The sequence below is a fragment of the Urocampus carinirostris genome, chromosome 16 (assembly GCF_059441175.1).
Source record: "Urocampus carinirostris isolate Australia breed hairy pipefish chromosome 16, RoL_Ucar_1.0, whole genome shotgun sequence".
NCBI classification, from domain to species: Eukaryota; Metazoa; Chordata; class Actinopteri; order Syngnathiformes; family Syngnathidae; genus Urocampus; species Urocampus carinirostris.
The window spans coordinates 7,017,014-7,030,767 of NC_142364.1; the positions used below are offsets into that span (position 1 = coordinate 7,017,014).

The 13,754-nt window shown below is 42.4% G+C and overlaps 1 protein-coding gene across 3 annotated transcripts in view; it reads left to right on the forward strand.

Moving 5' to 3' along the window:
• The window catches only part of LOC148350100 (nipped-B-like protein B), a 57,770-nt gene that overhangs the window by 29,802 nt on the left and 14,214 nt on the right, over nucleotides 1–13,754 (forward strand). For all 3 annotated transcript variants that reach the window (XM_088355604.1, XM_088355602.1, XM_088355603.1), the window contains exons 20-37: nucleotides 432–532; nucleotides 607–733; nucleotides 821–903; nucleotides 1,755–1,887; nucleotides 1,970–2,113; nucleotides 3,765–3,851; nucleotides 3,935–4,134; nucleotides 4,211–4,313; nucleotides 7,083–7,181; nucleotides 7,263–7,409; nucleotides 9,003–9,137; nucleotides 9,215–9,313; nucleotides 9,386–9,439; nucleotides 9,526–9,634; nucleotides 11,412–11,548; nucleotides 11,630–11,770; nucleotides 11,843–11,936; nucleotides 12,856–13,010. In XM_088355604.1, the coding sequence (XP_088211730.1) occupies nucleotides 432–532; nucleotides 607–733; nucleotides 821–903; nucleotides 1,755–1,887; nucleotides 1,970–2,113; nucleotides 3,765–3,851; nucleotides 3,935–4,134; nucleotides 4,211–4,313; nucleotides 7,083–7,181; nucleotides 7,263–7,409; nucleotides 9,003–9,137; nucleotides 9,215–9,313; nucleotides 9,386–9,439; nucleotides 9,526–9,634; nucleotides 11,412–11,548; nucleotides 11,630–11,770; nucleotides 11,843–11,936; nucleotides 12,856–13,010 (2,148 nt within the window). The remainder of the gene's footprint in view (nucleotides 1–431; nucleotides 533–606; nucleotides 734–820; nucleotides 904–1,754; nucleotides 1,888–1,969; nucleotides 2,114–3,764; nucleotides 3,852–3,934; nucleotides 4,135–4,210; nucleotides 4,314–7,082; nucleotides 7,182–7,262; nucleotides 7,410–9,002; nucleotides 9,138–9,214; nucleotides 9,314–9,385; nucleotides 9,440–9,525; nucleotides 9,635–11,411; nucleotides 11,549–11,629; nucleotides 11,771–11,842; nucleotides 11,937–12,855; nucleotides 13,011–13,754) is intronic.

Below are 13,754 nucleotides of genomic sequence, written 5' to 3' on the forward strand. Positions count from 1 at the left end.
ATCTATCTAGACATCTATCTATCTATCTAGACATCTATCAATCTCTCTAGACATCTATCTATCTAGACATCTATTTATCTATCTAGACATCTATCTATCTATCTAGACATATGTGTATCTATCTAGGCAGCTATCTATCTAGGCAGCTATCTATCTAGGCATCTAACTATCTCTAGACATATATGTAACTATCTAGACAGATATATAACTATCTAGACATCTATCTATCTAGACATCTATTTATCTATCTAGACATCTATGTATCTATCTAGACATTTATCTATCTAGACAGCTGTCTTTCTATCTAGACATCTATCTATCTATCTATGTATCTATGTATCTTTGTATCTATCTATCAACCCATCCATCTATCTGTCTATCTGTCTATCTATCTATAATCGTCCCTTAGTATATATTTTTTTCTTCTGCAGGTGTTCTCTCGCTACAGGAAGCACAGGCAACTCATTCTCGAAGAGATTTTCAACTCAATGGCCAGGCTACCGTCCAGTAAACGCAACCTGAGAAATTTCCGGTAAACCACTCAAGTAAATGGATTCCCATTCTACTAATACAAATAATAATAATAATCATTCTATTCTGTACCAGATTAAACAGTGGCGAGCACGGTGGCAATAAGCATATCCAGATGGTCACCGCCTTGGTTCTTCAACTCATCCAGTGCGTGGTACAACTGCCCTCAACAAAGGACGGAGAAGATGAGCATAATAAAAAAGTGGGCATCAAAAATCTTAAATTTTATTTATATTTAACGCAAATGGATTGATAGTCCCGTATTTCACTTGCTGTTATATTCTTGCAGGTGGACAAAGATGTCTTCATCACCAATTCTTATGAGACTGCCATGAGGACTGCTCAGAACTTCCTGACGGTCTTTCTTAAAAAGTACGTAAAAAGAATGACAATTGTAAAAAAAAAAGCCCATAGTCCTTGTCTTAATTCCAAAAGCTTCCATAATGCAGTGTCTGAAATAACGTCTGCAACTTTTCCTTTTTATTTTTTTCTTCCCCTTTTTTTTTTCAATAAAACGTCTGCTTTATTCCGATTTCGAAATCTTCGTTCGGTTTGGAAATTTTGGAATTTCGGTTCGTTAGGCAATTTGCATACGCGGCAGCCAATCAGAAGCCTGCATCGAATAACTTCGTGCTTCCGGACTTTCCCGAGCCTTATAAGGACGTGCATTTGCATATAGACGCACAGAAAACACAAGAAAAATGGAGAAGTGGTTAGGAATAAAGCCAAAATCTCAGCCCTAGAAGAAAGATTCAAAATAAGCTAACAAAATTGATGACACTACAAAACGTAAACGCACATTAAAAGCACGTGGAAAGAGGAGTTCACATGGCTTGTAGCAGATGACGCAACGCAAACATTGCATGAATGAGGATGAGTAAATACAGGTACATACTGATGGCAAATGGAAAACAGTGATGTCATATACATGCAGTGAATGTTATAAGTAGATTTATAATAAACTTAATTTTAAAGTGGTGTTCTGTTATATATTCTGATTATCTATCCTTTATACTTTGCAACAATGGTTTTTTTTTGCGATGAGTCGTCCTATTGCGATTCAAGATGTGAATAATGGGGCAGGCAACTTTATGACTGCCCTGGTGTTCACTAACTTTTTTGTTATGAGTTTCAGACACTGATAATGTAATTGTTACTTTATAAATTCAATTGCAGTGAATTGAAATGAAATATATATCCGTCTACCTGTGTGGTTTTGTCAGGTGTGGCAGTAAGCAAGGAGAAGACGACTTCAGGCCTCTATTTGAAAACTTTGTGCATGACCTTCTCTCCACTGTCAACAAACCTGAATGGCCAGCTGCCGAACTTCTGCTTAGTTTGCTTGGTCGCCTCCTGGTACGGAATTTCATTTCCCGGTTTCCCACAAAATAGTCTGTTATTTCACCTTATACTTGGTTTGTGTGTTCCTGTTTTTAAGGTGCACCAGTTTAGTAACAAGCAGACAGAGATGGCACTCCGGGTGGCATCGCTGGATTACCTGGGCACTGTGGCTTCCCGTCTGCGTAAAGATGCGGTTAACAGCAAGATGGACCAAAAGGCCATCGACCGCATACTTAAAGAGGTACTAAAAAAAATGAACACGGCAATCGACCCCCAGGTTGCAACATTAATTTAGCGCATAAGATGATAGGCGCGAGCGACAGGCTTTCCAGCAGCTTCGTGTTATTTCGCTCTTTTTGTGATTTATTGTTTGATTTTTAAAAAAAATAAAATAATTTATTTTTATTTTATTGATTTATTTTATTTTTATTGTCTGCTTTCTTTCTCCTTTCATTCCTGTAATCCGTCTGCGTTGGGTGTGCTCCGTAGCTAGCCACGGCACACATTTTATTAATATGAAACAAACCAAAAGCTAGAGTGCACACGCTTCTATCTTCTGTGTTTTTTGTCCCGTTTGACAACTACACTTACTTTCTATCCTGTCGTTATGGGTTTTAACGCACAAAAATGCGTTTATTCGAGGAATCAACTCCTTGCCCTGAAGAATTCTTGTGCCGGAGTGATAAGGGAGCCCTATCGTGGCTGCAGAGTCGGAGCTAAGGTGAAGGCTAAGCTGCTGTACCTTCGGTACCGTCCGTAATCATGGGAAATGTGAACTCTCTACCAAATAAGACCGCCGAACTAGCTGTGCTGGTGAAAAACATCAAAGCGTACAGGGAGTGCAGTTTGCTGTATTTTACGGAAACGTGGCTCACGTCTAGCATCCCGGACGCTAACGTGGAGCGCTGTTAGGGCAGACAGAGACACAAAAGCCTGCGGGAAGCGGAGAGGAGGTGGACTCGCATTCTACGTGAATCAAGGTGGTGTAACCCTGGGCACAAAGATTTCCATCTGCTGCAGGGACGTCGAACTTTTGGCCTAGCGTGTGACGTCATCCACTCCGCTGTTGCTAAACTACAACACAGCACCCCGAGGCCATCCTATTAATCTGTTAATAATCAACACAAGGATAATGCTGGAAGCGTTAATTTCCCGACGGGGATGAATAAAGTATATCTATCTATCTATGCTCCCCACGATCAACGATCTACGAATCGTGTATACTACCCTTTCCCTTCTTCCTAATAAAAAAAGAAACGCACGCAAGTGGGTCCTGTCTTTGTTCTGGTCCTGACGTATAGTCCAAATGCTGTGAAGAGGCACCAAAAACATCTTATTCCACAATGCAAAGTTAAAATTTGTAACCTAAGAGTCTACGCTGCCTCTTTGAGTGGGTGTGGTGTTTTGAAACAAAACAATAATTTGTAACGCTACACCCTCGAAATTCAATCATGTTTTATTTGGCAACTGTTTGTCAGGGACCAGGAACGGAGACGGGACCCAATTGCGTTTGTTTACTCAGTTTCATTTAGAAGAGAAATGAGGACTTGCATCCACGATCTGATGATTCCGTGTCGAGCAAAGGTAGTCGTTGACAGCGAGTAAACAGGTCGATGGCCAGGGCAGAGGAGCAAAAACATAAATGGGTCCAGAAAAGAGGTCGGCAACAGGTATCAGACAGAAAACAGGGCAGGATAGAGTCGGAGAGTCACAAAAGCTTGCCTGGCTTGGAGCGTAGGTTCGCAGACGATCTGACGGGTTCTTTCACGAAGATGAGTCCAACAGCCAATCAGGGTCCATGGCTGTTGGCGCCAACGGGGCTGCCACAGGTGCCCCAAATCAGTAATCATGACAGTTTCAACCTAATGCCTGATTAATCATCATATTTGCAGTCCCCCGGTAACGATGAGACGCAGCAACTCCAGAGGGCCCTGCTGTGCTACATTGAGGAGAGCGGTGAAATTGACCCCTCTCTCGTGGTGAGCATGTGTAATTACTCTCATGAATCATTTCCCTCAGCTCATATTTGTGGATACAACAACTCGTATTCTGCCTCATCCAGTTCGCCAGGAATTTCTACATCGCCCAATGGTACAGGGACATCACGAGTGAGGTGGAGAAGGCGATGAAGTCGCAGGATGACGACGATGACCCGAAAGCTTCATATGCCACCGACAACGTCGACTCCTCCGAGGAGATTATGCAGAGGGCCGAATCGCGGAAAAAGTTTTTGCGCAAGGTTATCAGAAACTCTCACACGAGGTAAAAAAAAATTAAAATGCCTTTTTGATCAGCCAGCCTTCACATCGTTCCTCAATTGCTGTCATTTGTCTTTCAGGATTAGCGCTGATGCAATAGACTACAAAGACTCCTGTTTGATTGTCCGATATTTAGCCTCTATGAGGCCCTTCTCACAGAGTTTTGACATTTATTTATCACAGGTGAGTCGTTATTTCTCATTATTTCTTGCCATTGCTTATCTGATAGTAACGTTTGAATGTAGCCTTAGTTTTTTCAGCCCTCCCTCCTTATGTACCACATTCAATGCCATAACTTGTAAATATGTTTTCAGAAACATTGACCCTGAGTGATAAAACGTATAAACACGTTTTTATTGTTTAATTGAAAAAACAACAAGAGTTTGGCACAGCTCATCGTTAATTATTTAGTCTCCAGGTGTCAGAACCAGAACAGAAACAGGACCCAATCGCGTGACGTTCTCACACAAGCCCTGTGGAAGAACAGTAAGCTAGAAACCGACGAGACCGATTCCAATAGCCCGAGTTGATATCGGACAGATGGAGTCGATACCGGGCAGGAAGGGACAGACAGGATTGAAAACAAATCAGGATATCAATAACTAACAAGAGCAACTAGACGGGAACAAAAACTGGAGAAAATAATAAACAGGACCAAAATAGACGGAAACAAAACTGGAACCCGGAATAAAAAAGGATAAACATAAACGGGAACAAAACCGGACTGAAGATATCAAAAGGAAATCAGGACCGAGTCAGAACCCACGTCTTGTGGGGCAGAAGTTCGTTCGACGGGCTGACCCTGAAGCAAGAGAGCGCTGAGCTTTATATAAACAGAAAGTCAATCTCTCAACGAGCCGCAGCTGGCACCACACGGGTGGGGCCAATTGGGCACCATGGCAACCGTGACACTTACGGGCGGGTCCAATTGGGCGCCATGGCAAGAATTGGCTTTGATCAGATCTTTGTCCACACATTGAGGCAGCCCCCACCTAGTGTTGCTTCCTGTATCCAGCTATTTAGAGTGTGGAGGCGGCCCAACGTGGCAAGTAGGTGTAGTGAAGCAGAGAGTAGCTAAGATATGGATAAGTACAGGCAGTAAACAATTTAACAGAGCATATTTTTGTCTAACAAAGATGAAATCCCTCCATCATTGTAGGGGCAGAGAGGGATGATGTTTTGTGCACGTCCGCTGGAACGCGATCGTCATGGTAACCGAAATGGTGTGACCATGTCACCGGAAACAATGAGCGCTAGAAGTTTTTGCAAAATTCGTGCATTGTTAATGTATTAGTTCAGTGTTCTTGCAAAAAAATGTTATTTTGCAAGGAAAGTGCCGTTGTGTTAATAAAAGTCAAGTCGTGTTTTTTTTCTATAGCACTTAATTACAAGGAGTCTCAAAGGGCTGCAAAGATCACAGATTGATGCAAACCACAGACTATTATGACACCATCCCCTGATATAAAACATACATGAAGGCAAGGAAAACCTCAAACACCTCAATTCGAGTCATGTTTATTTGTATGGCCCTTAATCATAAGGAGTCTCAAAGGGCTGCACAGACCACACAGACTATTGCAAACCACGGACTATTATGAGACCATCCCCTGATCTAAAACCTATATGAAGGCAAGGAAAAACTCAAAAACCTCAACATAAGGAAAATGAAGAAACCTTGAGAAAGCGTTTTTCTTGGAAACGAGTACTTTCAAGAAACTTAGCAACGTTCAACTGTTATTTACTAAACAATAGTAAAAGCTAAAGACATCCTTTTTTTAAAAAAATGAAAGATGAAGGTACAAGCTTTCCTTTGATCCATCCTATGCCTATATGGCTGGGGTTGGTGGGTTGATCCCTTAACCACTAGGGTCTTAGAGGCCCCATTTCCTGTGATGGTGGCGCCCATCCCCTTTCAGGCCACAAACCTCCATTTTCTGTAGGATTTCAAAAATGAGTCAATATGGCAAAAATTGGCCTGCAGAGAGAAACACGCCATATGAGTGAAACATCTGACTTTGAATGATTGAATGAAAACTTTATTCGAACATCAATAAAAACAGAACAAAAACAATAACTCAACAACAAAATAACGTTACATAATATGTTCGAAAAGGGGTAGTAAAAAGCAAATGCTTATATTCCCTACCCCTTTAATCTTCCCTATTAAATACACCAATGATATTAACAACAATAGTAATAATATTAATAATAACAGTTATGATGTAAGAATAGCAACAATAACACAAAGTTAACTAGACGCACTATTCCCAATCTCCCGCACCACTCATACCCCAACCTCCTCATCTCTGTATTCCGCCAGGAATGTTCCTTTGTATCTAAACCTGAACAAGTGAATAGTTGGACACCGTTTGATCTCGTCTTGCAAACCGTTCCAAAGCTTGACTCCACACACAGACACACACATCCTTTTCCTGGTGGTTCTCACCTTTGGGATTATGAATTCACTACAGCCCCTTAAGTTATAATTTCCCTCTTTCCGAATGAATAATTTATTGATGTTTTCTGGCACTGTTTTTGTTGACCTTAAATAGCATTTGAGCAGTGAAAATTTTTACTAAATCATCTAATTCTAATAATTTGGACTGCAGGAATAATATATGAGTATGATTTTGATATCCTACCCTGTGTATGGTTCTAATTGCACGTTTTTGGAGGGAAAAAAAGGGGGCTGGAGTGAACTTTTGTAATTATTGCCCCAGACTTCTGCACAATATGTTAAGTATGGCAGAACTAGAGAACAATATGATAAATACAATGCATTATAGTTTAAAATGAATTTGGCTTTATTAATTATTGAAATGCTTTTTGAATGATTTCACCACAGTTTTATCATTTAGGGCAAAACCATGTTTTCAGGAATTTGTCAAATGCTCAAATTTTCTCCTATTATTACTTTACGTGTACACGTGTTACATTTTCTGTCTTCGGTAGATCCTGAGGGTGCTCGGTGAGAGCGCCATCGCAGTTCGGACGAAAGCCATGAAATGTCTGTCTGAAGTCGTGGCTGTGGACCCGAGTATTTTAGCACGGGTGAGAAGCCCTCAGATTATTATGATTTGGAATATTGTGTAGCCCGACTTGTGACTTGACAAATCTTTTTCGTTTTCCCAGCCTGACATGCAGCGTGGCGTTCACGGCCGCCTCATGGACAACTCCACCAGCGTACGCGAGGCCGCCGTGGAACTGGTGGGACGCTTCGTCCTGAGTCGACCCGAACTCATCGAGCAGTACTATGACATGCTTATCGAGAGGATATTGGTAATTCGATTCAGTTTCTCATCAATTATGACCTGCATGTATACAAATCGTGGTTAAGCGTATCATTTTACTTTGTTTATCGCTCAATAGATAAGCCTTGCTCTCGCCATTTCAAATATCCCACAAGGAAAAGTCTTAAATACACTGAACCCTTGTTTGTCACTTGCATGGATTGTCATGCTCTTTAGGTTTCCTTGCTTGAATCGACTTTTTTTTAAATATAAGTACAGACGGTCGATTGGTCAGGGTCAAGCTACATAGCAAGAGTAGTTTTTCTTGTGCCTTCTTTGTATTTCTTGATAACATGATGCTTCGTTTCCATGGTCATCATGCTGTTGCTTCTCACTTTAGCATCACTGAGAGTCTTGGGATGCATAGCGAATCAAAACAGTACCGTTTTTTGATTGTATTGCCAATGCGCAAAGTGGGTTATTTGAGGTTAATGAAGATATAGAAAAGGATTATAGGAGGTAGTTCAGCCAACATGTCAAGAACCGGAACAGGAGGTGAACCCAAATGCGTGACGTTTCTCACACAAGCTTTTATATTACGGGAAAATGGGCAGTCATGCACGTAAACCCAAATGCCAGTGATTCGGCAATCGTTGGGCGGAAGATGGGGTCGATACCGGACAGGAAGGGACAGACAGGATTGATATCAAAACTGGATATCGAAATTAAACAGGACAAACTAGATGGGAACAATACCGGACAGGAAACCGGACAGAGTCTAAACCCACGTCTTGCGGGAGCAGAGGTTCGTTGACGGACTGACAAAGGGTGAGTGAGAGCACTGAACCTAAATAGAAGGGAAGCCAATCTGTCAACGAGCCAGAGTTGGAGCCATGGCAACCGTGACACAACAGCATATCTGTAAACCAATAGTAGACCAGCATTTTATATGATGTGACACATTTCAGACTGGCATGTTTGAGAAAATTTGAATTACTTAAGGGTAGACCCAATCGCGTAACGTTTCTCACAAGTTTATTGAGATATAGAGGAAAGGCAACGCCAGCGATCCGGTGCTCGGTGGACGCGAGAAGCAAGCCGCTCACAGAATCGGACCATATTCCAAATGTGGAAGTGAATCTTCCGGAGCGGGAGATCGTGGTGTTGAAGACGGGAAAAATAGGTCGATAGCCCGGACAGGAGAGCAAAACGTGATCGGGATCAAAAAACGAGTCATACCGGGACGGGAGAGCAAAACGTGGTCGGGGTCAAAAACAGGTCGTAGCCGGAGACAAACGGGGAAAGCGGGAACCGACGGGTGGAAAACGGATGCAAAAAGCGGGACCGATGGGAGTCAGGGTCAAATGGCTTGCCTTGTAGAAACAGAGGTTCGCTGACGGACTGACAACAGGCGAGTGAAAGGACTGAGCTTAAACAGGACGGGGAACTAATCAGGTAGCCAGTGGGTACGCTGTTTTACACACCTAAAAAATCTGAATGATAGTGTCACAAGATAAATCGTGTGGCTAACATTCAAACCAGAGGAAGTGATGTTGATTACATTTGTTCCACTAATCACATATTTACAAGAAATCTAGGTTGTATCCAGTTTAACTGACCTTTTTTGTTTCACTCTCAACAGGACACGGGTATCAGCGTGAGGAAAAGAGTCATCAAAATCCTGAGGGATATTTGCCTGGAACTGCCGGACTTTCACAAAATCACCGAGATGTGCGTCAAAATGATCCGACGGGTTAACGACGAGGAGGGGATCAAAGTTGGTTCACTTTAAATCCTCCCATATGTACAAATTGATGAAACTTTTTTTTTACATATGCATATTTGACTCTGCAGAAACTGGTGAATGAAACCTTCCAGAAAATCTGGTTCACGCCAACACCCAGCCACGACAAAGACGCCATGATCAGAAAAATCTTGAACATCACTGACGTGGTGTGTGTTTGATTTAGTAGTCGACGCGTTTTTTGCTACACGTGTATGATTTCTTCTCATTCTTCATTTCAGGTGCTTGCATGTAAGGATTCTGGTTATGATTGGTTTGAGCAACTCCTCCAAAATGTAAGGTTTTAAATGGGGTGTCATTATTCACTTCTGCCTTTTATGGTGAATCTTTTTTAAAATGTGTGACTTAAAACCTTTTTCAGCTACTTAAATCAGAAGAAACGGCTTCATACAAACCTGCTAAGAAGGCCTGCAGTCAACTGGTGGACAATCTGGTGGAGCATGTAGAGAAATATGATGAGTCCATTGCAGGTAAATACAGTATACAGTAATCAGATTCAGATTCAGATTCAGATCTACTTTATTGTCATTCTAGTACACGTGTATACAGAACGAAATGTCGATGCATCTGACCCCCACAGTTTTCTTGAATGTACAGATATAAATAATGTTGTATTGTATTTTGGCTACGTATAGTATTTTACCATAGTGCCGATAGTGCAAGAAGAGTAGCTAACCAGATGTGCAAAATGGGCAGTCAGGTTAACAAGTCAGGTACACAGTAACATTAACACTGTAACAATAACGCTGTAATTACAATAGTGCAGAGAGCAATGTGCAAGGAGTGGCAAGCTATAAAAAAAAACTGCCAGTAGTGCAAAAGTCAGATTAGCAGCCGTTTAGATTTAAGTTAACTATATGTTAGATTGACCATTTAACAGTCTAATGGCCAGGGGGACTAGACTATTGCGGAGCCTGGTGGTCCTGCACCGCACACTGCAGTACCTCTTCCCAGAGGCTAGCAGAGTGAACAGTCCATGATGGGGGTGAGAGGGGTCCCCGGTAATGTTTTTAGCATGGGATAGGCAGTGCTTCTGGCCAATGTCCTGAATGGAGGGAAGTGTAGTCCCGATTATTTTCTCTGCTGTCCTCGTTACCCTCCTCACACTACCCCAGTCGGTAGCGCTGCAGCCTCCACACCACACAGAGATACAGCTGTGATACATAATCCCTCAGTTATCACGGTTAATGGGGACCAGAACTCCCAGCGAAAATGAAAAATCCGTGAATCCCCCAAGGGTCAAACTTACCTTAAGATCTCGTCCTTACCGACTGAGAGTATACAACTGTAACAAAATAACAAGTATAGTTCTACAAATGCCCTGCGATTGGCTGGCAACCAGTTCAGGGTGTCCCCTGCCCACTGCCCGAAGACAGCTGAGATGGGCTCTAGCACCCCTGCGACCTTACTGAGGATAAGCGGTGCAGATAATGAATGAATGAATGAGTTCTACAAATAAAAACACAGAATTGCAGTTAAATGAATGGTCTTCATTATCATTACACAAAAGTACAACGATATTAGAAAGCTTCTCCATTTACAGTAAGAAAGCGATTTAGAGAGCGGCTGGCTAGCTGCACACTAGCATCGGGTAAGCCCGGTAGAGCCAAGTCTCTGCGATGATTAGAATACAACCGTCCCGAATGTAGCAGTTTCCCACAGGTTGTAGGTCCTGGTCATCTGTTTTATGGGTAATGGGTCTGGAATTGGTGAGATACAGGCCCGGATCTACAGCCTCGCTATGCTCTCCCGATGCTGCCTCAGTCACTTCCCGGACCCAAAAAAATTCCAAGGAGCACTTGCTGGCGGTCAGCATTTCTTTGCACTCTTTCCTCAGAGTCTTATTTAATTGATGAATTTCTTTTCAATGTAACAAGCTGCTAAAATATTTGCTCAGCTGTAGCTATGTTCCGCAGTTTGTTGTCAGGAGAATACACATTAATTTTGATTTGTGCACCCGCCCTGCTATTTGACTGACGGCATACACCAGCCTATCCCAGTCGCACACAGTCAGGCCCATCTAATACACAAAGCCCTCCCTAACCTGCGCCTGTGATAGCATCTGCTGTGTGCTGTCTGAACACAATGCACTAGACGTTGATATCAATGACAATAAGACAATTTAAAATCCGCAAGCAGTGAGTCAGAAATAACTGAAGCGTAGTGAGGGTTCTCTGTACATTTATCAAATGGATACAACTTTTTGTGTAATGTATTTGGAAAAAATGTGTTGTGTTTTCACTTAAGATTGTGAGGAAAAAGGCGAAAACTCCAGTCGCCTCGTGGCATGCGTCACAACACTATACCTGTTCAGCAAGATCCGACCACAGCTGATGGTTAAACATGCCATGAGCATGCAGCCCCACTTAACCACCAAGTACAACGTAAGGATGAACTGCTGTCGATTTATTGTAGAATAGCGCCCTCGAGTGGCCGCAATAACCACCTACTCCACGCTGTTGCAGAATCCAAATGACTTGATGATCATTTGCAACGTCGCCAAGATCTTGGAACTGGTTGTGCCGCTGATGGATAGTCCCAGTGAAAATTTTCTCACGACCATTGAAGAAGACCTCATGAAGCTCATCATCAAACATGGAATGATGGTGTGTTTAGTTTGCAACATTCTTGGGGTGTGAAAAACTGGTGCCATTAAAAATATGTGGTCTGCTTCATAGGTGGTGCAGCATTGTGTGAGCTGTCTTGGGGCTGTGGTAAACAAAGTCACACACAACTACAAGTTTGTATGGGCTTGTTTCAATCGTTTCTATGGTAAGTGTATTTCAACAATATTTAAATATCAAATATTTGTACAATTCTATTGTTTTATTTATTTTTGGGCGTAATTTCTTCAGTCAAGTCATGTTTATTTGTACAGCCCTTTATCACAAGGAGTCTCAAAGGGCTGCACAGACCAAACTACAGACTATTAGCACACCATTCCCTGATCTAAAACCTACATGAGGACAAGGAAAAACTCAAAAATCTCAACATGAGGGAAAATGAAGAAACCTTGAGAAGGGACCGCACATGAGATAATATCCCTTGCAGGATGACCAGACTGCAAAGATTGCTGTATTAACAAACAATAAAATTAAAAAAAAAAATGCATTACATTAAAACAATAAATACATAAAATAAAAAGGATTCAGAAAAAGTACCTTGATACGTCTAAAATGTCATATGATTGTGTTTAAAATGACATAATGTATACAATTTTACTTTAAAAGTTATGCTACTTTAATTTCGATCAAAATTTGGGTTGAAAAATGTTGTCCTTGTTCTGGATAGCGCGTGTGCGGCACAGTTCTGAGGTCATGAGATGGGGCCTCCTGTGTGGAGTTTGCATCTTCTCCCCGTGCTTGTGTGGGTTTCCTCCGGGCACTCCGGTTTCCTCCCACATTCCAAAAACATGCATTTCAGGTTAATAGGCCGTTCCAAATTGTCCCTCAGTGTGAATGAGCGGGTGAGTTGTCTGTCTCTGTGTGCCCTGCAAATGGCTGGCAACCAGTTCAGGGTGTCCCCTGCCCACTGTCTGAAGATACCTGGGATGGGCTCCAGCACCCATGCGACCCTGCGATAAGCCGTGAAGATAATGGATGGATGCATATCTGTATATCCACAGTGCTCATGAATGCTGCAAGGTTCCTATATTTTAGAATCTCGATCACATTCTGTCTTGCATCTGTAGGAGCTCTGCTCAAACTCAAGACCCAGCACCAGGAGGACCCCGACAGCCCAACCTTAGTGTCTAACAAGCCCACGCTTCTGCGCTCGCTCTTCACCGTCGGCGCTTTGTGTCGACACTTTGACTTTGATCAAGAGGAGCTCAAAGGTGCCACCAAGGTAGGATCCCAACTTCACCGGGCCATATTTTAAAGAAGAGGTAATTTATCTTTGTTGGAGCGCTGTGGTACTACATTGAAGAATAAAACACCTAATGTCGAAATGAACAGGGCATAAAGACCAAACTCTGTTACATAAAGAAGACTGTAAAGGCTAAGATTCACCATATTGAGATTAGCCATTTTTTCAACCCTCTTGATACTGTATCACATTGTTTTAATTTTGGTGTTACCTTTCCATTGTCTACTTTGTGTAGATTTACCCCCCAAAATGTGCAGCTGAATTGGCATTAAATGAAATACACCACAAATATATGGTTAAGTTGAAAAGTTGAACTTCTTTTTGGGTCAAATGGCGAAATTTCAATTGACTCATGTCAGAACCCGAACAGACGGTGGACCCAGACGCGTAACGTTTTCACACAAGTTTTATTTTATGGAAATGCGCATGAACACAGACGCCAGTGATTCGGCTATTGCTGAGCGGAAGAAGTGAGACAGAGAAGTCAGGCGCGGGAAAACAGGAAGCCAGAGGCAGACCCGATCGAAACCGGACAGGACTGACGGGATCGATACCAGATACAGGATACGCGAGCCGATACCGGACAGGACGGGATCGATACCGGATACTGGAGCAAGATACAGGACGGGATAGATACTGGATACTGGAGCAAGATACAGGACGGGACGGACGGGATCGATACTGGATACAGCAGCAAGATACCGTACAGGAATGATGAGATCG